We start from the raw sequence: 26880 nt of genomic DNA, 5'->3' as shown, positions 1-26880 counted from the left end.
ATTTTTTAATTAATACTTAAATAAAAGTTATTGTGATTTATAATGGCAATAGCTTAAACTTTTGTAAATAACTTTTGTGAAGATAATGTTCAGTGTATTTTATTGTGACGAAAATCCAAGAACAGAAGTGAAATATTAACATTTTTTTGTGACATTTATAATAAAGCTTGAAACATTGAGAGAACATATTTGAACCAGTTGTTGAATGGTGGCACAGATTGATGCTGTGGTGGTGCTGAGTGATGTTGAGGTGGTGACGAGTGATACTGTGGCATTCAGTGATGCTGTGGTAGCGCATAGTGATGTGGTGGTGTCCCTGAGTGATTCTGTGGTGCCCCTGAGTGATTTTGTGGTGGTGCTGAGTGATGCTGTGGTGATGCGATAGATAGATAGAGTGAGAGCGATAGATATAGTGAGGGCGATGGATAGAGTGAGGAAGGGCGATGGATAGAGGGAGGGCGATAGTTAGAGTGAGGGCGTAGGGCACTGCCCCTATAGTACCCTATTCGTGCTACAAGCAGCACACAGCATTGCATTACATGAACTGTACTGCAAAAAGTGTACATTTGTGGTCCCTGAGGATCAGTTTTTGCACCTTTGCTCTAAGACAGCAAAAGTGAGAAAGAGCGAGAAATAAATAGAGATAGAGAATGTGAGAGAAAAATTAGAAGAGGAGGGGAGACAAAGAGACAGAGGGAAGGATGACAGAGTGCAGAAAAAAATGTAAGAGAGAAAGAAAGAAAAATAAGGCAAGCAGAGAAAGAGGATATGAAAATAGAATAAATAAATGAGGCTAAATAGATAGAGAAAAGACCAAAAGAAAGGCGGTGAAGGACAAAGCTACATGAAAGAAAATGAAAGGAAGAAAAAAACGAAACAGTGAAATTGATGAATGAAAGGAGAAGAAGAAAAAAGAAATGGAGAAAGAAGGCAAGAGAAAAAAAGACAACAAGAAAAGGATGGAGTGTAAGGCAAGAAGAAAATGAGAGGTACAAAGGCAAAGAGAGAAGAAGTTAAAATAAAATGGAAAAGAAACAAAGAAGGAGATACATGGAGAAACGTACAAGAAATAAATACAAAAGTTTATTTACAGGAATTTAATTGTGTTTGAAAAACAAATCTGTAGCATTTCCTTTCACATCCCCCCCAACTCAGCAAGATTGTCACATAGTTCACTTTGGCGAGAATCAAGAGGGAGAGAGAGGACCAGAAAGCTAGTCCAGATCCCCGGTTTATATGTATCGGTATCAATAGGAGACTAGCTCTAGAATGGATTAATCTGACACGGTTATGGTAGATTAATATTAGTTATGTAGCGACTCAGTATTTTGCCGGGTGGCAATGGCACCTCTTGGGTGTCTTTTGAAAGCCCTCACCCACCAACCTAGTTGGTGGCATGCTTCATCATCGGGCCCACCCAGTGACACCTAGCGTGTCCCGGGTGTGCTTCGACGCCTGATTACAGCGGAGCAGGTATGTCACTGTGTGTGCGGTGTGAGGTGCTAAGGTAAGTGAAATTAAAACGGCTTGGCAGATGGTCCCTGGGGTGAGGATACTTTATTAAAAGGGCCTCTGCCAGCGGTTAAAAATAAGGCTGTGGGACGTTAGAGGCGGGTTACGACCTCCTACGTCCTTGAGTAGTCAACATGTTTCAGCCAGTGCCTTATATTAATCTGGCTTTCATCAGGACAATAAATATGTGTGGGTTAAAATTAGGGGTTGTGTAGTGTAGTCTATGTGTCTACACGCCCTAAAGTGTATCTAGCTGTGAGAGGGGGGATTCCCTTCTCAAGATCACCTGTACATTTAACATTGAAGACAAGTACAGGACAGACATGGGAGAAACAGAGTCACTAGAAAGTATGGGTCTTGAAATGTGACAGCCGACATAAATTGCGAAAGGTGCAGACTATGAGCGGCTCAAGTGTAATGATATTGGTGGTATCATTAATGTGGTATCGCACTAGAACTTCGTAGGTGAAGTGGTTAAAACAGCGGTAAAAAAATTTACAGTGAAAGGTGAAGAGTTGTGGCGCAAGGAACATTTCTTACGCTTTCAATGCTTGTTGATAGCTCCAAGGTTATTGAAGTGGCAGGGTGAAGCCCTAGTTGGGGGAGAGACAGGTAGGACCATTGGGATTAGGAAACCTGTAGGAGAAAAGTGGGGAGCGCTTACCCTTGGTGGTGATACTCAGCATACTCACAGGATTTCTGGCCAGCACCAGCGTGGGACCTGTTGTGCCTCCTTCGCAGAACCGGTAGAGAATGACTGCTGTGACCGGCTTTTATGCTGTCATAGATTGAGTGATTGACCCCACCTGTTGGGAGAGTAATGGTAGAAAGACTCGCGGGAGGGTCTGAATAGCACTCAGCTGTGTTAGGCATGGAGCGCGTTAGGGTCTGAATAGCACTCAGCTGCGTTAGGCATGGAGCGCGTTAGGGTCTGAATAGCACTCAGCTGCGTTAGGCATGGAGCGCGTTAGGTGTGGAGCGCTAGAGTAAGCGTCTGCAGCTGCCGGGTGCCGGGTGTGGCTGAGTATTGCGCATGCGCGGCCGAAAAGCGGCCCGCGCATGCGTGGAGAGCAAGCGCGGCCGGAATTCGGCCCGCGCATGTGTCAGGAGTAGTGTTCTGGTGCGCGAATGGGAGATTATCCCTGTTCGCGCTAAGGATGAAAATTATCCTTCGTGGTGTGGCTGGGGTGGAAATTGACAGTGCACCAGTGTTACATAAACACGGGGGGACTTCTCCATGATCTACTGTTGGGGGGAGTATCTATTGGAACTGGGTGTTTTGGCAATAATGCACATAGGTGGCACATGGGTGGCACAGTTAATACTTGCTCATTGCCCCAACTACTCTCAGGTGCCAGGATGGCGCAGAGGTATTAGATGGGGCCTACCTGGGGCAGGTAGAGGTCAGGGGGCGTACTGTCCTGGTTAGTGGATATTATGGCAGGTCCATTAGGATAAATGGCCTGGAGGTTTCACTGGCATCATAGGGTCAAGGAGTTCCAGGGAATTGCGTCATTGAGCCCATCAGTAGCTGTGGATAGACGATATATCCATCTTTGTTCTTTGTTCAGAAGTTTTTTGTCATTGTTGACGGGACTGACTTGTATTTGTTCAATGACTGTCCATGTAAAGTCGTTGGGGGTGTGCCCATGCGTGATGAAATGATTTGTTAGTTTACTGATGTTTTTCTTGCATCGCATGGTACTGCGATGTTCTGTGATCCTGGTTCTCACTTTGCGAGTGGTCATGCCCACATATCTGAGTCCACATCTGCAGGTTATTAAATAAATCACATTCTGTGAATTGCAGTTTGTGTGGCTCATTTGGGACCACACTTTATTTGGTTCCAGGTTCAGGGTTTTCGTGTGGGATGTTAAATGACAGACACTACAGTCATTACATGGGTAGTGTCCGGTTACTTTCGGCATTCCCCATGCATTAAGGATGGTATTGTCAGGTTTGGGTGGAGGTTTGGGCCTGGTGTTGACCAGTTGGTCTCTGAGATTATGGCACCTCTTGTAGGCGAACCTCGGGGGTTCCCATTTCCTTTGTCCAGAATTTATGATTCTCCAGTGTTTTTTTATTATTTTAGCCACGTCATTAGAGGCAGTGTTGAAAGTAGTCACACATGTGGTGGGTTGTGTGTCGCTTTCTTTGGTAACGTCTTCGAGCAGTGCGTCACGGTTCTGGTTTCTTGCCCTTTTCTGGGTTTTCCTGATGATAGTCTTTGGGTAACCTCGATTCTCTAGTTTTTGGGCTAGGTCCGCTGATTGAGTTTTGAAGTCTTTTACATCCGAGCAGTTTCTTCTGATGCGGAGAAACTGCCCAAAAGGTAAGTTCTCTTTTAGTGGTCGGGGATGGAAACTGTTGAAATGCAGCAGTGAGTTTCTAGCCGTGGGTTTATAGTATGTGGTGGTTGTTAAGGTTCCGCCTTTGGCTGTTATTTGTAGGTCCAGGAAGGCGAGTTGTTGGTTACTGGCCGTGCAGGTGAACTTGAGATAGGGGTCCCTGAGATTGAGCCATTGTAGGAAGTTGTCCAGTTCAGGTTGTAGCCCGTTCCAGATGACCAATATATCATCGATATATCGGTACCATTTTTGTATGTGGATTTTGAACGGGTTGGCTTCCGTATTGATATGTGTTCTCTCAAAGTGGTGGACGTAGAGTCCAGCTACACTCGGTGCGAAAACACTGCCCATTGAGGTTCCGTTGGTTTGTAAATAAAAGGTGCCCTCATATTCAAAGTAGTTTTCTTTGAGGGCAAAGGCCGCGCAGTTCATAACAAAACTTCTGGGTGTATGATAAGGCCAGGGTGAATCTTCCAAGATGTCATGTAGGACCTGCAGGGTGGCGTCTTGTGGGAGGCTGGTGTATAAGCTTTCCACATCCAGTCCTACCAATAGTTGAGTTTCGGGGTCAAAGGGAAAGTTGTCGATGACCTGCAGAAGGTGTTTCGTGTCTCTGATGTACGTGGGGGTTTTTTGTACCAGAGGGTTTAGGTAGAAGTCACAGTATCTTGAAAGTGGCTCCAGAATCGAGTTGATGCCTGATACTATTGGCCTGCCCGGTGGCGGGATGACCCCTTTATGTACCTTGGGTACTGTGTAGAAGTATGGGGTTCTGGTATTGTCCGGGCAGAGGTATTCGGCCTCCTGTTTGGAGATATGTTCGTCTTCCGCTGCCTTTTTCACGAGGTTGTGTACTGAGTTGCGTAGTTGTTCTGAGGGATCCTGCTCCAGTCTGCGGTAGTTCCGGCCGTCGCTGAGTAATCTACGGCATTCCGCATCGTAGTCAGTCTTGTCCAACAGCACGATGCCTCCCCCTTTGTCTGCTGGTTTGATTACCAAAGTGGGGTTGTTTTGCAGGCGTTGTATCGTCTGCCTCTCTTCCCATGACATGTTGTTGTGGTGGTTGGTCGGGTTGAGTTTTTCGACGTCATGGTAAACTGCTTGCTCGAAGGTCGTTATTTCTGCTGGTACAGTGGAGGGTGGAGGGACAAAGGTGGATTTCACCCTGAGTCCGGTGGTATTGGGGTTCTCATCTGGTTGGGGGGTGTCTTGGTTTGCCTTCTCAAAGAAGGACTTTAGTTTCAGTTTCCTGAAGAATTGGGCTAATTCCGCTTGTAGTTTGAATTTGTCTAATCGTGTGGTTGGGACGAACGACAGGCCTTTCTCCAGTACAGCGACTTCTTTGTCGGTTAACGGGTTGCTGGAAAGGTTGAATACTAGTGATGACTGGGTAGTAGAGCTGTCTACCGGCTTGTTCCCGGAGTTGTTTCCTTCGCCTTCTGGCGTGTGTTGGAGCTCACTGGGTTTTCGTCTTCCCAGTGTACCTGGGCGTTGTTTTGTTGAGTTGTTCTTCTGCGGCCCCGGGGTCTCTGGCCCCGTCCTAAAAAAGGATAGGTATTACCCTGGTTGCCTCCGAAGAACGGCATTGGCCCCTGGGGGTACATGTTAGGGAAACCAAAGTAGGGGTTTGGCATGTGGCCTAAGTTGGGTGGGAAGCCAAAGTAAGGGTTCGGCTGACCTCCTTGCCAGTGGTTGGGCCATCGTTGTCCTCTTCGTCCTCTTCCACCTCGTTTTTGCGATCCGCCACTGGAGTCACTTGAGACGGAGCTATCGTCTCCTGAAGAGTTCGGTGTAGAGGTTTCCTTGGTTGGGGGGGTATAATTTTCTTCTGAGTATGGGTATACTTTGGCGTAGGAGAATTTTTTGAGATCTTTCTCAAATTTTTTGAGTTTCGCCTGGGTCAGATAATCTTTATATTCGTTTATTTCCCGGTTCTGATCATCGAGTTTCTTTTTGAAGGATGTGATAGTGGCTTTAAAGTGTCTTTCAGTCTCTTCTATCTCGATTAGTAGGGTGTCTGACAAGCGTTTAGCGGTTTTTAGGATGAGAATCATCCAGTCTCTGGTGCAGTGCCATGCGATCTGTGCCCAGTCCTTCCTGAACGTGGGGTCGTCAAGGAAGATCCTGGGTGCATTTGATACCAGTAGTCCCCTAGGTGCAGAGTTGGTTCGTAGATATTGGGCTAGTATGGTGCCGTGGAGGATGGTGCGTATCCTGTTGCGCTTTTTTTCGGTTAGGGTTTCCCAATCCGTGGCCTGTGCGATTGTGTTGGAGATGTTAAAATCAGTTTGGAATGACGGGTCAGACAGTATGTCTGTCAAGTCACTTTCAGAGAAAGTCAGTCCATGGTTTTCAGCCATGGTCGTATATTCTCTCACAGCTGCGCGCTGTCAATAATGGCGAGAATCAAGAGGGAGAGAGAGGACCAGAAAGCTAGTCCAGATCCCCGGTTTATATGTATCGGTATCAATAGGAGACTAGCTCTAGAATGGATTAATCTGACACGGTTATGGTAGATTAATATTAGTTATGTAGCGACTCAGTATTTTGCCGGGTGGCAATGGCACCTCTTGGGTGTCTTTTGAAAGCCCTCACCCACCAACCTAGTTGGTGGCATGCTTCATCATCGGGCCCACCCAGTGACACCTAGCGTGTCCCGGGTGTGCTTCGACGCCTGATTACAGCGGAGCAGGTATGTCACTGTGTGTGCGGTGTGAGGTGCTAAGGTAAGTGAAATTAAAACGGCTTGGCAGATGGTCCCTGGGGTGAGGATACTTTATTAAAAGGGCCTCTGCCAGCGGTTAAAAATAAGGCTGTGGGACGTTAGAGGCGGGTTACGACCTCCTACGTCCTTGAGTAGTCAACATGTTTCAGCCAGTGCCTTATATTAATCTGGCTTTCATCAGGACAATAAATATGTGTGGGTTAAAATTAGGGGTTGTGTAGTGTAGTCTATGTGTCTACACGCCCTAAAGTGTATCTAGCTGTGAGAGGGGGGATTCCCTTCTCAAGATCACCTGTACATTTAACATTGAAGACAAGTACAGGACAGACATGGGAGAAACAGAGTCACTAGAAAGTATGGGTCTTGAAATGTGACAGCCGACATAAATTGCGAAAGGTGCAGACTATGAGCGGCTCAAGTGTAATGATATTGGTGGTATCATTAATGTGGTATCGCACTAGAACTTCGTAGGTGAAGTGGTTAAAACAGCGGTAAAAAAATTTACAGTGAAAGGTGAAGAGTTGTGGCGCAAGGAACATTTCTTACGCTTTCAATGCTTGTTGATAGCTCCAAGGTTATTGAAGTGGCAGGGTGAAGCCCTAGTTGGGGGAGAGACAGGTAGGACCATTGGGATTAGGAAACCTGTAGGAGAAAAGTGGGGAGCGCTTACCCTTGGTGGTGATACTCAGCATACTCATACACATTAATGATACCACCAATATCATTACACTTGAGCCGCTCATAGTCTGCACCTTTCGCAATTTATGTCGGCTGTCACATTTCAAGACCCATACTTTCTAGTGACTCTGTTTCTCCCATGTCTGTCCTGTACTTGTCTTCAATGTTAAATGTACAGGTGATCTTGAGAAGGGAATCCCCCCTCTCACAGCTAGATACACTTTAGGGCGTGTAGACACATAGACTACACTACACAACCCCTAATTTTAACCCACACATATTTATTGTCCTGATGAAAGCCAGATTAATATAAGGCACTGGCTGAAACATGTTGACTACTCAAGGACGTAGGAGGTCGTAACCCGCCTCTAACGTCCCACAGCCTTATTTTTAACCGCTGGCAGAGGCCCTTTTAATAAAGTATCCTCACCCCAGGGACCATCTGCCAAGCCGTTTTAATTTCACTTACCTTAGCACCTCACACCGCACACACAGTGACATACCTGCTCCGCTGTAATCAGGCGTCGAAGCACACCCGGGACACGCTAGGTGTCACTGGGTGGGCCCGATGATGAAGCATGCCACCAACTAGGTTGGTGGGTGAGGGCTTTCAAAAGACACCCAAGAGGTGCCATTGCCACCCGGCAAAATACTGAGTCGCTACATAACTAATATTAATCTACCATAACCGTGTCAGATTAATCCATTCTAGAGCTAGTCTCCTATTGATACCGATACATAGTTCACTTTACCAAATGCTCTCACTCTGCAGTTAAAGAAAATTTACCACCAAAACACCAACCTCCATGTCAGGAGAATAAACCAGCAATCTGACAAAAGGCATACCCACTAAACTCCATGTTAAAGAATAGTGAGCAAATTGGCAGAAGACAACCCGATATTTGACCTTAGCCTTTTAAGGTATGGCAGATACGACGAGCTGAAAAAATAATCTCTATTGCTCATTCCCCTTCTGAACTTGGTTATTTTGAGGTGCTGCAGTAACGTCCACAGTCCCGCTTCCTGCGCCTATGTATACTCTATTTTCAGTGGCAACCTTCGCATATGCATTATTTATGTCCTGTGTGCATAGGAGCAAGTACCAGGTTGCAGGGGACTGGAGACATTTAAATGTGATTTTCTCAAGGCTCGTTTGTCCCTTATCACATCCCCATATTCTCCTACAGACTTTACAGACTTTAACCTAGAGATTACTCTCCAGGTTAAGAGTGAAAAAACCTAAACATACACGGCGTTCCTGGCGATCAGAATCACGGCAGTAATGGTAACTGCTTTTGCTACTCGAAATGCGAGCCTTAGCGATTTTATTTAGGAGTGGCTATAATTAAACATAATGCATTTTATTTTTCTTGTTTGCTGTACTGACCTGTGAACCAAGCATTTGCAATGCAATCGGTCTCGCTAGCGCGGGTGCCGCCACTGTAACTAAAGTAAACAAGCAAACTCACCGCCACAGCCCGGCTTCAACAGGAAGCCGGGCAACCTTTGTTGGGACGGGGGCGGGGCCGGACACGGGGGCGGGGCCGGACACGCGACCGGAGATTCCCAGGAGGCCGGCTGCAGTGGCTGGCGCATGGCTCCGGTGCAGAGAGAGGAGAGCCCTGCGTGCAGCCGGCGTCCACCCGGGAAGCCAAGGAGCGGAGTGCCGGTGTCCCTGTGCCCGTATTACGTCGGAGTGAGCAGCCCCGGAGCGGGACCTGGCTGGGCACGTTGTCTCCCCGGAAGAGTCCTGCGGAGTAGAAGTCCCGGCGTGTATGCAAAAGGTGGGGGGCAGGTGTGTGTGTGTGTGTGTGTGTGTGTGTGTGTGTGTGTGTGTGTGTGTGTGTGTGTGTGTGTGTGTGTGTGTGTGTGTGTGTGTGTGTGTGTGTGTCTGCGTGCGTGTGTCTGCGTGCGCGTGCGTGTGTGTGTCTGCGTGTGTGTGTGTCTGCGTGTGTGTGTGTCTGCGTGTGTGTCTGCGTGTGTGTGTGTCTGCGTGTGTGTGTGTCTGCGTGTGTGTGTGTCTGCGTGTGTGTGTGTCTGCGTGTGTGTGTGTGTCTGCGTGTGTCTGCGTGCGTGTGTCTGCGTGCGTGTGTCTGCGTGCGTGTGTCTGCGTGCGTGTGCGCACCTGTGTGTGTGCGCGTGCATGCAGAGGGGTGGGGGCTGGCTGTGTGTGTGAGAGCAGGGGCTGTGACTTACTCTGCGCAAGCGCGGCTCAGACGTGCGCTCCCACAGTCAAAACTGAGACTGCAAAAGCGCGCGTCCGAGTCGTGTCCACTTTCCTAAATACGGGCCACATTAGGTCTGCAGCAGACACTCTCAATGCTCACGCATTGAGAGTACGTCTGCTCGACCTAACAAGCATTGGAAATGCAATAGGTCTCGCACCATTAGAGTTAGTGCTTTTAGAATTGTTTATGGGTTTTTTTTGTAAATGTTTAGCATTTTTGTTTCCTGTAGCCAATGCTAAAGAATTACAAATAAAAAAAGCCATAAACATTTCTTAAAGCTGTAACTGAAATGGTCTGAGACCTATTGCATTGTGTGAGGGTGAGGTGTTGAGAGTGAGAGTGAGAGTGAGAGTGAGAGTGGGGTTGAGGGTGAGGGGTTGAGAGTGAGAGTGAGAGTGGGGTTGAGGGTGAGGGGTTGAGAGTGAGAGTGGGGTTGAGGGTGAGGGGTTGAGAGTGAGAGTGGGGTTGAGGGTGAGGGGTTGAGAGTGAGAGTGAGAGTGGGGTTGAGGGTGAGGGGTTGAGAGTGAGAGTGGGGTTGAGGGTGAGGGGTTGAGAGTGAGAGTGGGGTTGAGGGTGAGGGGTTGAGAGTGAGAGTGGGGTTGAGGGTGAGGGGTTGAGAGTGAGAGTGAGAGTGAGAGTGGGGTTGAGGGTGAGGGTGAGGGGTTGAGAGTGAGAGTGAGAGTGAGAGTGGGGTTGAGGGTGAGGGGTTGAGAGTGAGAGTGGGGTTGAGGGTGAGGGGTTGAGAGTGAGAGTGGGGTTGAGGGTGAGGGGTTGAGAGTGAGAGTGGGGTTGAGGGTGAGGGGTTGAGAGTGAGAGTGGGGTTGAGGGTGAGGGGTTGAGAGTGAGAGTGAGAGTGGGGTTGAGGGTGAGGGGTTGAGAGTGAGAGTGGGGTTGAGGGTGAGGGGTTGAGAGTGAGAGTGAGAGTGAGAGTGAGAGTGGGGTTGAGGGTGAGGGGTTGAGAGTGAGAGTGGGGTTGAGGGTGAGGGGTTGAGAGTGAGAGTGGGGTTGAGGGTGAGGGGTTGAGAGTGAGAGTGGGGTTGAGGGTGAGGGGTTGAGAGTGAGAGTGGGGTTGAGGGTGAGGTGTTGAGAGTGAGAGTGGGGTTGAGGGTGAGGGTGAGGGTGAGGGTGAGGGTGAGGGTGAGGGTGAGGGTGAGGGTGAGGGTGAGGGTGAGTGAGGGTGAGGGTGAGTGAGGGTGAGGGTGAGTGAGGGTGAGTGAGGGTGAGTGAGGGTGAGTGAGGGTGAGTGAGGGTGAGTGAGGGTGAGTGAGTGAGGGTGAGTGAGTGAGTGAGGGTGAGTGAGTGAGGGTGAGTGAGTGAGGGTGAGTGAGGGGTTGAGGGTGAGTGAGTGAGGGTGGGTGAGGGTGAGGGGTTGAGGTTGAGGGTGAGGTGTTGAGGGTGAGTGAGGGTGAGTGAGGTGTTGAGGGTGAGTGAGGGTGAGGGTGAGGGGTTGAGGGTGAGTGAGAGTAGTTGAGGCTGAGTGAGGGTGAGTGAGGGGTTGAGGGTGAAGGTTTGAGGGTGAGGGTGAGGGGTTGAGGGTGAGTGAGGGTGAGGGGTTGAGGGAGGGTGAGTGAGGGTGAGTGAGGGTGAGTGAGGGTGAGTGAGGGTGAGTGAGGGTGAGTGAGGGTGAGTGAGTGTGAGTGAGTGTGAGGGGTTGAGGGTGAGTGAGGGTGAGTGAGGGTGAGGGTGAGTGAGGGTGAGTGAGGGTGAGGGTGAGTGAGGGTGAGTGAGGGTGAGGGTGAGTGAGGGTGAGTGAGGGTGAGGGTGAGTGAGGGTGAGTGAGGGTGAGGCTGAGGTGTTGAGGGTGAGTGAGGGTGTGAGGGTGTGAGGGTGAGGAGGTGAGGGTGAGGGGGTGAGGGTGTGAGGGTGAGGGGGTGAGGGTGTGAGGGTGAGGGGGTGAGGGTGAGGGGGTGAGGGTGAGGGGGTGAGGGGGTGAGGGGGTGAGGGGGTGTGAGCGTTAGGGGGTGTGAGCGTTAGGGGGTGTGAGCGTTAGGGGGTGTGAGCGTTAGGGGGTGTGAGCGTTAGGGGGTGTGAGCGTTAGGGGGTGTGAGCGTTAGGGGGTGTGAGCGTTAGGGGGTGTGAGCGTTAGGGGGTGTGAGGGTGAGTGTGAGTGAGGGGGTGTGAGGCTTCGGGTGTGTAACGTTGCGTGAGTGTGTGTGAGGGTGAGTGAGGGTGTGAGTAATAATAATAATAATAATAATAATAATAATAATAATAATAATAATAATAATAATAATAATAATATGTATTGCTATGGAGGGCACATTTGGAGATGCTTTCTGTTTACAGAGTGTCCTTTGCAGATAAGAAATGCACCAAACAGAAAAAAAATACAATGTATGTGTATATCTGATATTTTGGAAGGAGGGCAGCTAAGTGCCTTGCATTTTAGTACAGGTGTGATTTGAATTGCCAAGCTCTTTCAAGACAATTGGACATTATTGCAATCCGAGAAGCCAACCACACCCTTCAAGTGCAAACACTTGTTCTGCCTCCAGGAATTTCCAAAGACTGCTGAATAACCATTTCATATTTTAGTTAATGGCGGGGCAGTGGGAAGTGTTTTCATATATTGTCCGAAATCACACTCACCCCCCCCCCTCAGTCCCAGCTAAATAAAAAAAAGTAACAAAGTAACGATCCCATGTATGTTTCTGTTCTTAAAATATTAAAAAAAAACAACCTGGCCATATTAAAATGTTGCACTAAAAGCGTCGAAAAGCATTGGTGTGAGACCCATTTGTGCCTCGAAGCCTCAAAAAGTTGTAAGATAGGCGCTTGGGCTCCTCTGTAGGATGGAAGAGAGAATATGTGTCTAGGGTCCTCTTTTAAATTTAACATTTAACCCCTGATGTGCTTTTGAGAAGCTTTACCGCGTGTTATGTCATAGGTCACGGGTAGAGCGCCTGCGCCGCCTCAATGCGCTGCTGTACAAAAAACACTTCAAAGAGAGGGGCAGGCATGCTTCCCAATGAGGCTGCCAGCTTACCCTGGATGCTATAAACAAAGAGGGCGTTCGATTAAACCGCTGCTCCAGCACGATTAATCTACATTTTTTCAGCGCCATTAAATCTGATTTTCCAGCACTAATCGTGAAACCCCTGATACAGTGGAGGCGGATTTGATAAAACACAAGTAAAAAAAATCAGGAAACCACACTAGAGGATTAAGAAGTTCTTCACAAAATATATATTTTATTGTATGTGGCTGGAGAAAAATGTAAATAATTAAAGGGTATGGTCTTTTGAGTAAAATTATGCAAGTACAAATGCTACAGGACAGTTTCCTCTGCTCCCGGCTCCCTTTCTAGTGTCGCCTTTATCGCTCAAACTCATTTGGCGCTGCGTAGGCATTTGAATTTGGTGAAACCCGCATTTACCAAAAATAATATGCATTTGCTTATGCATACGATAAGTAAGGATCGTGTGTAATCGCCTATCCTTTAATTATTAATAATGACCTGGCGATAATAAAGTGTCACAATAAAAGTGGTGAAAAGCATTACTGTGAGACCCTTTGTGCCTCGAAACGTTATTCGATAGGCGCTGGAATGCCTATGCTTACTTGGCAAAACAAAAACAAAGATGGAAAAGGGGCTTATATTTAAAAACACGTTATCAATTGCGTTCTGATATAATACAGGGAGCGATTTGATTAAGCACAGGGTGGCTTGGTGTGATAAATAGAATATCAATTCTGGATGTCATTTCACAATTGGAACACACGTATATTACTGAAATGAGCCTAGTCGCAATGCACGTGTCATAAGTCTATGTACTGAAATATTTTCCAAGTACTAATTCAAGAGCTTATTTTATTGCATGAGCTTAAAATAGTATAGAGTGCATTGCATGCGTGTTACTTCAATGAGACGGCCAAACAAAATGTGTACATGCTATAATGCCTCTTATAACACACTTTACCATCACCCCTTCCATTCAACTGTGAAAAGTCTCTTCCGCGTTTTCCACAGGAAATGACGCACCTCCCTATCTTCAAATGATCCCTACGAACAATTGTCACGCTCTCCCACTAAAGCACTCCCATTTGTATGCAAGTTAAATATTTATTATATAAGAAATCTCATTTTCTATGGCTGTTTAAACGTAAAGCGCACTAACAACCATTAGATGGGCGGAGAAGCACAAGATACAATAAAGAAATCATAAGCATGAGCGTGAAAAAAAAGCGAAAGAGAAAGCAGGGTAACCTGACCCAGGAGGGGGGAGGAGGGAGGAGAAATGCGTCTCGGCCGGAGCAGGCCGCAGCAGAGGGACACCGAGTTGAAATCCCTGTGGTGACCGGGCATGGGAGGCAGTTCGTAGAAGTCAAAGAAGAGGGTCTTGTGAGTCGGCTACACAGCGCCAACAATTTGACTACAGGCGAGAGTTTTAAGGATTTATAGTTAGACCTTTGTTGGACTTGTCCTAGTTAAACGGCCATTTTAAGGTCAGGGGATTGTGACAAAGGGGCATAAGAGAAAGTCGCTCACCGTTTCACGAGAAGAATCTTTGTGCTTGCCTGTGGGAGGCGGCCCATGTGGGTCGAGGCAGGTCAGGGCTCTCATGTGCTCACTGGGTCTCCTAGAGGGAAGAGAGAGAAGGGGAGGGGGGAGGGGGGAGGAGAAATGCGACACGGCGGGCAGGGGAGGGGAGGGGGCGGAGCGGGGAGAGGGAACAGACGGAGAGAAGGCAGATAAGGGGAGGGGGGAGGAGAAATGCGACACGGCGGGCAGGGGAGGGGGCGGAGCGGGGAGAGGGAACAGACGAAGGGACGGCAGATAAGGGGAGGGGGGAGGAGAAATGCGACACGGCGGGGTGAGGGAACTGATGTGCACGCGCTTTTAAGCTCATTGCGCATGCGCATTGAGCTTAAAAGTCACGGGCACTGCAAGGAATCGCCACGATTCCTTGCATGTTGGACAAAGAGTGGATAAGCCCCCATAGTCTCGCTTGCTCGATGCGCATGCGCATCGACAGGCGAGACCTAAAAACGAGAAAGCGGGCACCCTTGGAGGAAAGCATGTTGTGCCTGCAATAGCGGAAAATCATTTAACCTCTTGGATGCTAATGACAAGGGTAACTCGTCATGAACTTTCCATTCATTTCAATGGAAAATGAATGTAAAGAATAATGGTGCCTTAGCAGTAAAGGGGTTAAGAATATAGTGCTCACCGACTTTTGATAGACTGTGTAACACAAGCAAAAAGTCCAGTCCTCGAGATAGGTTGCAACTACAACAAGGCGGTACTAAGGAGGGACCACTAAGCCTATTCATGAATCAAACGCAACCATTTGGAAAGGACAGTAACAGGAGCCAATTGAAAAGAAGAGCAGAAAATGGGCGAAGCTTCAAGTCCATACCTGAATATACGCCAGGATGCCCGTGGGGTGATAGTGTGCTTTATAAATCTGTTTAACATGAACATGAATACAGTATACTTTGCAGAGCATGCGCTACGCAAGCTCGACCTAAAAACATGGGTGGAACATCTTTCTCTGTTCAAGAGCTAAACTATGGAACTTCCTGCCCAAAAACGTAGGACCCGCAGAAGTCAAAAGCGGGCTCTTCTCCACATGATGACCATGCTCACAACTCAAGAATGTACCACAATAGTATAAGGTCATGTCCTTTAGGCTAGTCCGGTCATGAATGCCCCTTTTAAATACATTGTCCCATCCACACGACAATAATGGTTTAACAGGTGACATTTTACCTGGTAGTTTGCCCCGGTCTCTTAGACACCAGGCTTAGAATTTTATCATAACCTCTGTATCTGAGGTATATAAACATATCCTCAGGCACTGCATCATTATTCTGTATATGGGTCACCACTTTCTTCATCCTTGGCCAACAGGCCTGCTGTGCATGATCACATTGTTGCAGAAAAACATTTGAGATTGTTTTCAAAACATATCAAATTTAGAAGAAACCCTGGAGTGACCACTCTAATATACAAGACCATTATTCCCCACTGCAAATGAGAGGAGAATTCCTTCACGCTGACTGTGGAGTGTCATCCTCGGAGCAGAGATGGGGTCCTTCATTCTCTACCATAAGGCGAGGGGGTTGGTTCTACCTTAGGGGATTCTCAACAGCACACCGTGTGGAATCCTAAGTAGCCACTGATCTCCTCTTGCTAGTATACAGGAAGTTCAGATGGAAAGACTAATAATGTTTCAAGACTCCCCTGCGCAAAACGGGAGTACAAATTACACCAGTTGAAATTGAACATCATCCAAATACAACTTAAACGCAAATTGCATTTCGGCCTAATAATGGCATCTACATCAATGTGCCTGCACAAGAGACACCTAGCAGTTCTACAGAGCTACCAAAGATAGATTGAATTGCGTCTGGTTACTTAATCGACTTGATGACTTTTCTTCAAATCAAATTGAACATGATCAAACACAACCTATTTCCAAAAGAAAGATTTCAACAATTAAGTCTCTGGTTGAAAAAAAGACCTTTGTGTACGCTTGGTTGCATCTTTGGTTTGCATTAGGGATCTTGTTCCTGTTAATTTAGATTGGTATAGTAACTGTCTTTTTCCTACTACTGAATGGACATTCCCACCCACACCGCTCTGCAGTACAATCTGTGAACTTGGTCCTGAAACCACATGCGTCATCCCACCGTGAACAGAGACCTGTCCCCAGTGAACATAACAGCAGTTCCAGTACCCGAAGGTATAGTTCGGGACAGGGTGTCATGATATATTTGGACCTACTGAACATTTGTAGGTCCAAATTCCCCCCCCCCCCCCCCCCCACCCCAAGTACACTCTCTGATGACTGGGACATTGAAACTGTAAATACTATGCTCTCCGATTTAGAACAATCTGCTCCATTGTCTAACAGGGAAATGTATGAAGATACACCCGATTTTGATACCATGTATTGTTACCAACATTTTGATCATCAATTTTTGCACAAAGCAAGTGTCCCACGCATTAACACTTATCAATGGGAACATTGCCCGACACCACCGAAAGGTAGTTCTGCCACGTTCACACAGAAATGTGCATACTTTTCAAGGGTCAATACATCAGACCCAGCGTCTTACTACTATAAGCTTGCAAAAACAAATGCAATCGCGAAGAAAACTATGCTGACAAATACCAAGCTGATATATTCAGCACCTTTTATCTCCCAACTGTCTATACAAGGATTCGACTATTGGAGGGACACAGACACAAAATCCATCTGGAGGACGAATAAAATGGTAGGTTCAGGGAACAGAGGATTTATTTAGAGCTAGCCTCGTACCATTACAGCTAACCTTCCTGAACAGAACAGTGCAACAGACTACCTGCTACAGGTTTGCAAAAATAAAAGACTCGAAAACACCACACATCCCCTTTCCCACACCTATTGAAGGTATATTGAATAATACACTGAGGAGGTACTGGGTACAATAATACAAAGGGTACCACAGGAGGGTTTAGTATGCATAGGCCTGACCCACGGTATGTACACACGGACGACCAAGGAGCAGTGACTTCTTATAGTGTTAGGAAGCTATGCCTAGAATTGCTACAAACTTCAAAACTATTACAGGTGAAACAACACTTGTCCATTCTGGCTGACAACATCAATCTTAAGGATTTCTTGCTAGGTCCCAAGAAAGAATAAAAAACGCTTATGTGCCATCCATAATGAACTGTGGAAAGTCGCTCAACAGAAAGCTGCTGAGAGATTACGTGAGATTGATAGAATTAATCTAGAGAAGGCCTTGGCTGTGGTAGACAATGGAATGACAACACTTTCTTCACATATTTATTCACTGGCCAACATTGTGTCCTCAGCAATCCACATAATGGAAGCTTTCTCTATTCTACAACATGGGTAATTTCAATTGCGCTTTATTATGCTTTTAAGCTGGATGCTCCAATCATTGCGTTCGGCCCGTGCCATGGCGGTACATTAACGGCACAAATCTGTTTTCGGCTTATAATCTGACCGACAAACAAACGACAATGGCACGCAGAGATGCGAAGTACACCATGCTGCTCATTGAAAAATTAGAGAAGTTACCTTTTATAGTAGCAGAGTCCCCATCTCCGGAATGGTTAATTCATGGTTATACCACACAGGCAACCACAACATTCCAGTTCCAATACGGCCTTAGATATCACCAGGTAGGCAGGTATGAAGCATTTGGTGAAGGATACATGCAGGAAACATGGGAATTGCCATACAGATATAGGTGTAGAAATAATGACCCTGAAGTTTTCTTGAGTGGTACAGACTGTGAGAAGGCTTTAAGTGGGTCTTTAGTGTGCAGGGTGGTCTTGCTTCACAGAGTGTGTAATGCTTCAATAGCAAACTTATCTTGCAACTTGAAAGGCACCCCAGCTGCCATGATTTATCGGGTTTTCGAGTTACTCTCGAATGGGCCACCACTGTGGCCTTCATTAAATGTTTCCAGTATAAGGTTTGATCCTCTGAGCACCCGAAAGCCATGTTGTTTCAACAAAATGTGGCCTTAACTTCAGCCCGAAAGACTTTTGATCTCCAGGTTGCAATGTCTTCGGCACAGATACAGATCCTGGTTTGTATGAACTTCCCGCTCCATTTTGGAGAAATGGTTCATCGTATCTTTAACATGCCCGATATGAGGGGGATCATATACTTACTTAAGTGTATTAGATCAGGTCTGTTAACCATCTTTAAGACCATCTTCGGCGAAATCCCAGCTTTCAAACTCTCCATACTTGGAAGCGTTTTTAGAGGGCTTTATCTGGTCCTGCTATCAGTAGTGGGCATTCGGATTTTAATCCTAAAGATTCGAAATGGACATCTCAATCCCTCAAGACAAGGAGAGAACACTGCTGGAACAACGTTGTTGTGTACATATTGTGTTTCAGCTGCCTACGCCTCTGCTTCGAGAGCAGAGTCAGCATTGGTTCCTGTCTTTTGGACAAGTCTGAATAGACTGTGTCCTGCCTGTGTTCCGCTGCCCCTTCTGCAGATTTGGATGCGTGTTGGTCCCGTGCTTAGAGGGCATTTTGCAAGCTTTTATGGAAAATGGCTTTTATATTATGGATACTTTACAGCCTTTTTTAGTGCCTTCAGTATTTAAATCATAAATGATTTTATGCTTTTAATGGCCTTAGGTTTATTATCTAGCTGACCCTGTTGACCTTTTGATGAGGATTGGGTGTCATGTCCTTTATGCTAGTCCTGTCATGTATGCCCCCTTAGACATACATTGTCCCAACCACACGACAATAACTATTCTGAACAGGTGACCTTTTACCTTGTAGTTTGCCCCGTCTCTTCGAAGCCAGGCTCTTAGTATTTTATCAGAATACCTGTACCCGATGTACATAATAAACATGTTCTCAGGCACTACATAATTATTCTGTAAAAGGGTCACCACTTTTTTCATCCCTGTCCAACAGGCCAGCAGTGCATGATCGCATTGTTTTAGAAAAACATATATGATTGTTTTCAAAACATTTATGATTCTAGAACAAACCCTGGTATACATGACCCTAATTCCCTACTGCAAATGAGAGGAGAATCCCTTCCACGCTGACATGGGGTCCTGTATACTGAATCTTTGACATGCAGCAATCTGAAATCCCTTACGGGATGTCATCCTCAGGGTGCTTCATTCCTGGTGAGGGGGGTTGGGTCTTCTCTAGGGGATTCTTGACTACATACATATATATCTATACACATGCTACACCTACATACCTAGGCTAGGTACATTTAGGCAAATTACGAAGGGCGCACATTATAGGTGTATGCAATTTCTACTTTCTTATCTGAACTGTATATGTTCATCTTCTTAGCATTATGGTAGAAATGTATCTAGTGTTTACTTTATTAGTACTTGTGATTTCTTTTGTATGCTTCTGTCTCCTGATTGTTGCAGCAAATATGTTTCACACAAGACTGACGATGGACCAATAAATACTTATTGAAGCATCCTAAGCGCCGTATTGTGTATTTCTGAGAATAATTTAGCACAAGTGACTTGAGCGAAAAGTACTGTACTGTTTTCCATGATCCCAGAGAAATTGGGTTGGTCATGTTCAGTGGTTGCCAGAAACTGCCTACACCACTGTAAGATACAGGGGGGTGGTAGTGGCACTGTAGAGATAGTTGGTCTAAAGGAGGACATATCCTGTGGGGTTGTCATGAATCAGTTTGGACACCAAGCCCTCAGTTTAGGTCATCCAAAAAGCGCAGGTCCTGGGGATTCCTAGGAAGCTCACGACAGTACTAAGACATGACAAACAATACTTATCACAATATGGAAAAGAGCTGTTGTGCTACAAGTACACATCTTTGTAATCTGAGCTATGCCTCCTGTTATAAGCCAATACATTTATATTAATGAAAACTATGCATTACACCACAGCACACGTGCATGTCAGACCATGCTGATCAGATCATGTCAAAATTGCTGCTTCTGTGTATATATGTGTGTGCGCACATACAGAGGGTTATGCCTGCTACTAATAAGTACCATGTGTATATCTAGGGATACAAGTTAATTATAGTTATTTGAAACCGTTTAAATATGCCACATAATAAATAGGGACGGCAGAACATGTAATATTGCAGCTTCTGAGCAAATATGGGTTTCATAAGCACTATATAATTGCATTTACAATGCTGGGGCTGTATTAATGACATTGTGATGGGGAACTAGCAGAGATGGAGAATCTTGTTTTAATGTGCACTAAGAAGGTTCCTTAGGTGTTCATAAACATGGCCAGAGTCAAACACATACGCGTCCATCAAATCTAGTCTAAAGTGTTTGGCACATGGGAATCTAGGTGCTTGGGCCCTGTAAGAATATGTGGCATAATTGGTCCTACAAAAGAAACTGATCCAGAAGCAGAGGGGCAGAAAAGAAAATATAAACTACTTCCTGAAACAACAACCAGGCCTCAGTTCATGCCTAGAGTGCCTGAGAGGGGAAGGCACTGTCAATAATTCAGTGGTTTACATTGTGGAATGTCAGAGAAGCCAATTTTAGGCACTTTATGAGATTGCCAGGAGAAAATAAAGAGGAAAAACTCCCCTTTGCCTTTTTTCATGCTTTTACAGCATTAGTGAATTGAAATCCTTTCAATATTATTGGGCCCTTTCGTGTCTCTTGGAGAACTACAGAGGGCAAGATGAGAAGCAGCATGAAAATATCTCATCTGACAATGCCACATGCAGTGCTACAACCTTTAATACCAGTGGCAAATTTCACTTTAGGGCAGAGCCCAAGTATCTGATGAGCTTAGATACGGAAAAAACTTCAGAGATTGAGATTTCTGTACATTGGGATGCCTGTATGCCTCTGCTGCAAGAACCAGAAGGATTAGGCTCCTTCATATAATACAAAAACTGTTCTGACAGTACAGAGCACCAGTTGGAGAAAAAAGAAAACAGTTGCTATTTACTTCTGGTATCTTATTTGCAGAAATATCTTGGAAGATTCAGCAGGATTGCAAAAGAAAAAGGATGGATGTAAATCAAACAAATGGAAGACAACAAAGAAGCCAGTAATATAAAAAAGGACCTTTTTGTTTTTTTTAAATATAAAACATAGAACCACCATATACGTGAAGTGTGCTTGCCCCTCAGCACCCCTAGATAGTTAACAAGGATCCAAGCAGGAGCAGGGAAAAGAAAGACTTGTCCAAAGAAGGGTAATAGAATGAACACCGGAATTGTGCAGCTGTGAAAAACTTGAATTTACTTCAAGTAGAAGAAAACAGGAATGGAATCTCCACGTGTTTGCACGAAGACCATTTTCAGAACTCTTTCTCAGCTACTAAAAAGTTATATGCAGCCAAGAGAGCCACCTCCTTAACTTGGGGTTCAAAACATCCTATAAATGTAGAGAGAAGAGATGGAGGTACCATTAACATTATTTCAAAGACCGGAGTCAAGCCAATAGGCAGCTCTTTTATGGAGGGGTACTTAGCGGGGCTAAATGGCTCATATTCTTTGGGAAGTTGCGTCAACGTACCATATGTGAAATTCCTAAGCACATTTTTATGGGACAGAGGGTGCATCGTGTAGTGCAACTTTTTTTGAATCAGCACTAAATTGTGGGGATTTTTAAATCATTGTTCAATTTTGAAGACTCCTGCTTCATAATTGTATACATAATACCGTAAGGTGACAGTGGTCTTGTGGCCATCCTGAAATATAGGGTAATTGCAGACTCCAAATCAAGAGGGATCGCGTTTGCAAGAAAAACTCCGACACAACTGAGAGAATAATGCAAGAGACACAAGCAAAATTCGGGGAAAGAGAATGACCTGACCAATTTATATTATAAATGAATGAAGGTTTTGTTGATGTTCCTGTGAACGGCAACATGTTTATCATCAGAGTACTGATACAATGGCAAAATACACCCTTTACCACAACAGCATATGGAAGCCAAAATATTAAAAATGAAATAAAAGCTTTCGGAAGAAGGAGTAAATTTAGCATTTCTTACCTCTGTTAGTAGTATGGCCAACATATCTTGTCTTTGGAAGCGTATCGACAGATGAACTAGAGTGTAGCCCACATCAAATGCAGAAGGTCGATTTAGTAGGCGGACCTCATCTGCCGAAAGTTGGCGTGCAATGTCCCCACCGGCAGATTTGAATGCCTCAATGGCAGCTAAATCCCCCTCAACAACTCCTGAAACAAAAACATACAATGAAGGTAGGGCTTTAAACTATAAATTTTTAGATTTCATAGAATGACAACATAACTTGGCTTTTATACATACACAGAATGACAGGAGACCACATGGTAACGAGAACAGTACAAGTATAATTCAATAAATCAGTACTGAAAAGATGCACGCATGTTACTAGCAAAGTAGTAAGGCAGCCTTCCACCAAAAAGGCAAGATCAAAGAGTTACCTACCATTAGTAAAAATATTTCTGGTGCACAGTCCGTCTTCCTACACCTTATGCATATCCTCCAGGTGTCAGACTGGGCTAGAAAACTTTCTCCAGGAGCAGCATTCTAGAGCTGCCAGGTGCCCCCACATGTTTTCAGCAATAGGCAAACCCATTCCAGAAGCAATGCCATAATGGTATATATAACGCATACTGACATCCTATTGTCTATTCCTAGAATCTTTTCTGCATTACACTGAGGTTTCCAGAGAGGAAGCAAGTGAGCAGGAGTAACAGAAATAATCAAAGCATTAGATTCATTTGAATACCACTGGATCTTACGGATCACTTTATTTTCTCAACACGAAACAAAAAGCCGGTAAGGAATCTGTGGTAAGATCCAATATCCACCAGAACTATTTTTTACTAAAGACTAGGAACTTTTTCTTCTGATGGATACTTCTGCCTACATAATACTCACCTTGTGAATAAATCCTAAAGCAATACCAATCAAGAGATGTGACTGAGTAGTGAGAGTTAACCAAACAATTCACGCAACACAACCCTGGTAAATTATCCATCACTTCAAGTCTGTGCCTTGAGGAAACAATTCTTCATAAACATATACAAGGAAGAAAAAGGGCAAACCAGAAAAAGTAAACCAACTGGAAGCTCTTGGTGAGAGCAGTAGAATCCATCAAGTTCCTTAGAGAGTAGGCACAAATGCCAGCCGGAGTCTTTTTTCTCCGCTACAGCGTAACAGATCCTTACACAAAATTAAGAATGTGGTTACTACTACTACTACTACTTTGGCTTTATTGGCTCTGTGTGCGTTTTCCTGAAGCTAAAAATCTACTTTATCCTGCCTTAGGTGGTCAATATAAGATAAGATACAGCTTGCCTAGAGTCCAGTCGAAGTAATCTCCTATTCTGCAGCAGGGTGAAAGGACAAAGGAATGATGGAAGAGTGATGGACTACCCAAAGTGGAAGTCAGACACATCTTTCATCAAGCAAGAAAGGTGTGAAATACTAGTTTATCTTCGTAAAATACAGTGAAATGTGGCGGTCTAGAAAGGAATGCTTCAACAGCCTCCATAGGCCAAATTAATCGTTAACAGGAATCAAGTCAAGTCAAGTAATTTGTATAGCGCGCTACATACCCAGAGGGTCTCAAGGCGCTTGAGGAGGGAGGGGAATTACTTGTCGAATATCCAGGTTTTAAGTTGCTTTCTGAATGCTAGGTGGTTTTGAGTGAGGCGGAGGTGAATGGGGAGTGAATTCCAGGTTTTAGCCGCCAGGTAGGAGAAGGATCTTCCTCCCATGGTGGTTTTGTTGATGCGTGGAACAGCAGCAAGGGCTTGGTTGGAAGAGCGTAGCTGGCGGGAGGGGGTGTAGAAGGAAACTCGCGTGTTGAGGCATTCGGGTCCAAGTTCGTAAAGTGCTTTGTGTGTGTGGGTGAGGAGGCGGAATGTTATCCTCTTATTGACAGGGAGCCAATGGAGGTCTTTCAGGTGATTAGAAATTTGATCTTTACGCGGGATGTCTAGTAGGAGTCTGGCTGATGCGTTCTGGATGCGTTGGAGTTTTTTCTGAAGTTTTGCGGTGGTACCGGCGTATAGGGTGTTTCCGTAGTCCAGGCGGCTTGTAACCAGTGCGTGGGTGACCGTTTTTCTAGTTTCGGTGGGGATCCAGCGAAATGTTTTTTTGAGCATGCGAAGAATGTTGAAGCAAGATGATGAAACGGCGTTGTCTTGTCTGGTCATCGAGAGTGAGGAGTCCAGGATGACGCCCAGGTTCCGTGTGTGGTCCGTCGGGATGGGTGCTTTTCCAAGGGCCGCTGGCCACCAAGAGTCGTCCCATGCGGAGGGGGAGGTACCTAAGATAAGGACTTCTGTTTTGTCTGAATTCAGTTTCAGACGGCTGAGCTTCATCCACTCTGCTACTTCTTTCATTCCTTGATGTAGGTTGGTTTTGGCGGTGTTAGGGTCATTGGTGAGTGAGAGGATCAGTTGAGTGTCGTCAGCGTAGATGATGTTGAGGTTGTGTTGGCGTGCGATGGTCGCGAGGGGGCTCATGTATACGTTGAAGAGGGTGGGGCTGAGTGAGGATCCTTGTGGCACGCCACAGATGACTTCAGAGGCCTCTGACTTGAACGGTGGGAGGCGGACTCTGAGTTCTTCCGGCAAGGAACGAGGTGATCCATTCCAGTGCTTTTCCTTGGATTCCGATGTTTCTAAGGCGATGTAACAGGGTACTATGACAGACTGTGTCGAAGGCTGCGGAGAGGTCGAGGAGGATGAGGGCGACTGTGTCTCCATTGTCCAGTAGAGTTCGAATGTTGTATGTTCCTGCGAGGGAGTGATGTCGTTGGAGTTGGCAGTGGGGTTGGTAAACTCTTTGACGATGTTGAATAATTCCTTGCTGTTGTGGGCGTTGTTGTCTAGTCTGTCTTTGAATGCGGCTTTCTTGGCTGTCCGGATCAGTTGGTGGTGTATGGGGGTGGCGTTTTTGAAGGCGTCCCTGGTGCTGGTGTTTGGGTCTTTTTTCCAGGCCTTCTCGAGGGAGCGACAGAGTTTCTTGGATTTCTTAAGCTCATCGTGCATTTTGTTGCCTAATTTGATTAGACGTTTTTTCAAGGGTGCTAGGTTGTCGGCGCTGTGAGTTAGCCATTGTGTGAGGTTGATGGCTGCTTGGTTAGGGTTCGACGAATAGGCTGGGGGGTTTTGAAGAAGCGATGTGGAGATCTGATCGGTGGTGATTTTGTTCCAGTTTCTTCGCAGAGTGGGTTAAGGGTGGTTGTGGATTGTGGTCTTTTTGTAGGTGAAGTGAACGCAGCTGTGGTCCGTCCAATGGAGAGCTGTGGTGAGACTGAAGGAGATGTGCTTGCTGGAGGTGAAGATAGGGTCGAGTGTGTGTCCTGCACAGTGGGTGGGGGTGTTAACTAGTTGTTTGAGTCCGAGGTTGGCGAGATTGTCCAGAAGAGTGGTGGTGTTGCTGTCGTTCTTTTCCAGGTGAAAATTGAGGTCTCCCAGTAGAATGTAGTCCTCGGAGGGGAGGGCGTGAGGGGTGATGAAGTCAGTGATGTCTTCACAGAATTATGCACGGGGTCCTGGTGGTCTGTAGAGGAGTGTGCCTCTGAGTGTGGTCTTGGGGTCGGTGTGGATCTGGAAGTGAAGGTGTTCGGCGCTAGCGAGGTGGACGTCTGAGCTGGTTGAGATGCGGATGGAATTCTTATGGACGATGGCAATGCCTCCTCCCGTTTGCTTGGTGCGGTCCTTTCGGATGATCTTGTAGTCTTCCGGGATGGCTATGGTGATGTCTGGAGCTGAGGAGGCGTTCATCCAAGTTTCTGTTAGGAAGGCGACGTCCGGAGAAATGGTGTCTAGTAGATTCCAAAGGTCAATGGCGTGTTTGTGGACCGAGCGGGTGTTGAGCAGGATGCATTTTAGGTGGTTGGTGTCAGATCTCTGTTTGGTGTTTGTGGATGTGGAGTTGATCTTGGTGCCGTCATACTTGCAGGTGTTGCAAGTGAAGGGTCCATGGGTGTGTCCAGGTGCGGCTTGGGCGCAGTTGGGGAGTCGGCCGGGGTTTAGTGCTAAGAGGGTGGAGGCGTCGTATGTAATGCGGGAGGGGTGGGTGGTACAGGAACCAGGGGGTCTGGCGCTGGTTGCGGTCTTGGCGCGGACGGGCGTAGACGGGCTTACCTTTGGCGCACCTTCGGCGCGGCCGCAGCGCGTGGACGCTGCACGTTTAGACATCTGTCATATATGGATAGTGGAGGGGCGGAGCGTGGGAGGGGCAGCTGGGAGGCGGTAGCGGGGAGGGTAGGCGGGCCAGGGGAATACAAACAAAATGGAGAGTGGAGAGTTAAACGGGGGCACAGTTCAATAGTCACAAGGCACTATTGAATACAATTAATGCACACAGTTAAGCCAGCACGCAATGCAAAATATGAGAATGGCAGCAGCTGCAAGTAAAACAAAGTCGCGCTAATATTCACAGCAGCAGGCGAGGCTCGGCGCTATATAATGGTCAAAGCGCTAGTTTCAAGCCTACGATACCGGACTCTGCACACAAGTGAGGGGCTTCACACGAGGATCACGATCGAGTCAGAGGCCAGGGAGCGTGGGGGGAGCGGCCGCTTAGGATGAAATCCTGACGGTCACAGCCTCGACGAGGAGGAGGTAAGCTCTCTATTCGTGGGTGGGAGGGCAGCTGGGAGGCAGTAGCGGGGAGGGTAGGCGGGCCAGGGGAATACACAATAAACAAAATGGAGAGTGGAGAGTTAAACGGGGGCACAGTTCAATAGTCACAAGGCACTATTGAAAGAGGAAACCTATCAGAAATCATACCATGAGGGGTCGCTTACTCAGCGAAGACTGATCCATAAAACACAAAGATGGACACATGAAAGCTAAAGACAAAACCTGCTGTGCAAGGGATAGTGCAGAACATCTGTAAAATAAAAATAGAAAAAGTGCAAACCTTCAGACTGACAAAAAAACTAGCTTGAACCAGTGGCAAGCAG

General features: G+C 46.3%; 1 protein-coding gene across 1 annotated transcript in view; it reads right to left on the bottom strand.

Annotated features, from left to right (window-relative positions):
* The window catches only part of ZRANB1 (zinc finger RANBP2-type containing 1), a 250026-nt gene that overhangs the window by 173247 nt on the left and 49899 nt on the right, over positions 1 to 26880 (bottom strand). The window contains exon 3 of the mRNA XM_086923006.1: positions 21957 to 22144. Within this exon, the coding sequence (XP_086779132.1) occupies positions 21957 to 22144 (188 nt within the window). The remainder of the gene's footprint in view (positions 1 to 21956; positions 22145 to 26880) is intronic.

Source organism: Lissotriton vulgaris, chromosome 5 (assembly GCF_964263255.1).
Source record: "Lissotriton vulgaris chromosome 5, aLisVul1.2, whole genome shotgun sequence".
Taxonomy (NCBI): Eukaryota; Metazoa; Chordata; class Amphibia; order Caudata; family Salamandridae; genus Lissotriton; species Lissotriton vulgaris.
The sequence above is the reverse complement of the archived record's forward strand: the minus strand, read 5'-3'. Positions and strand labels throughout refer to the sequence as shown.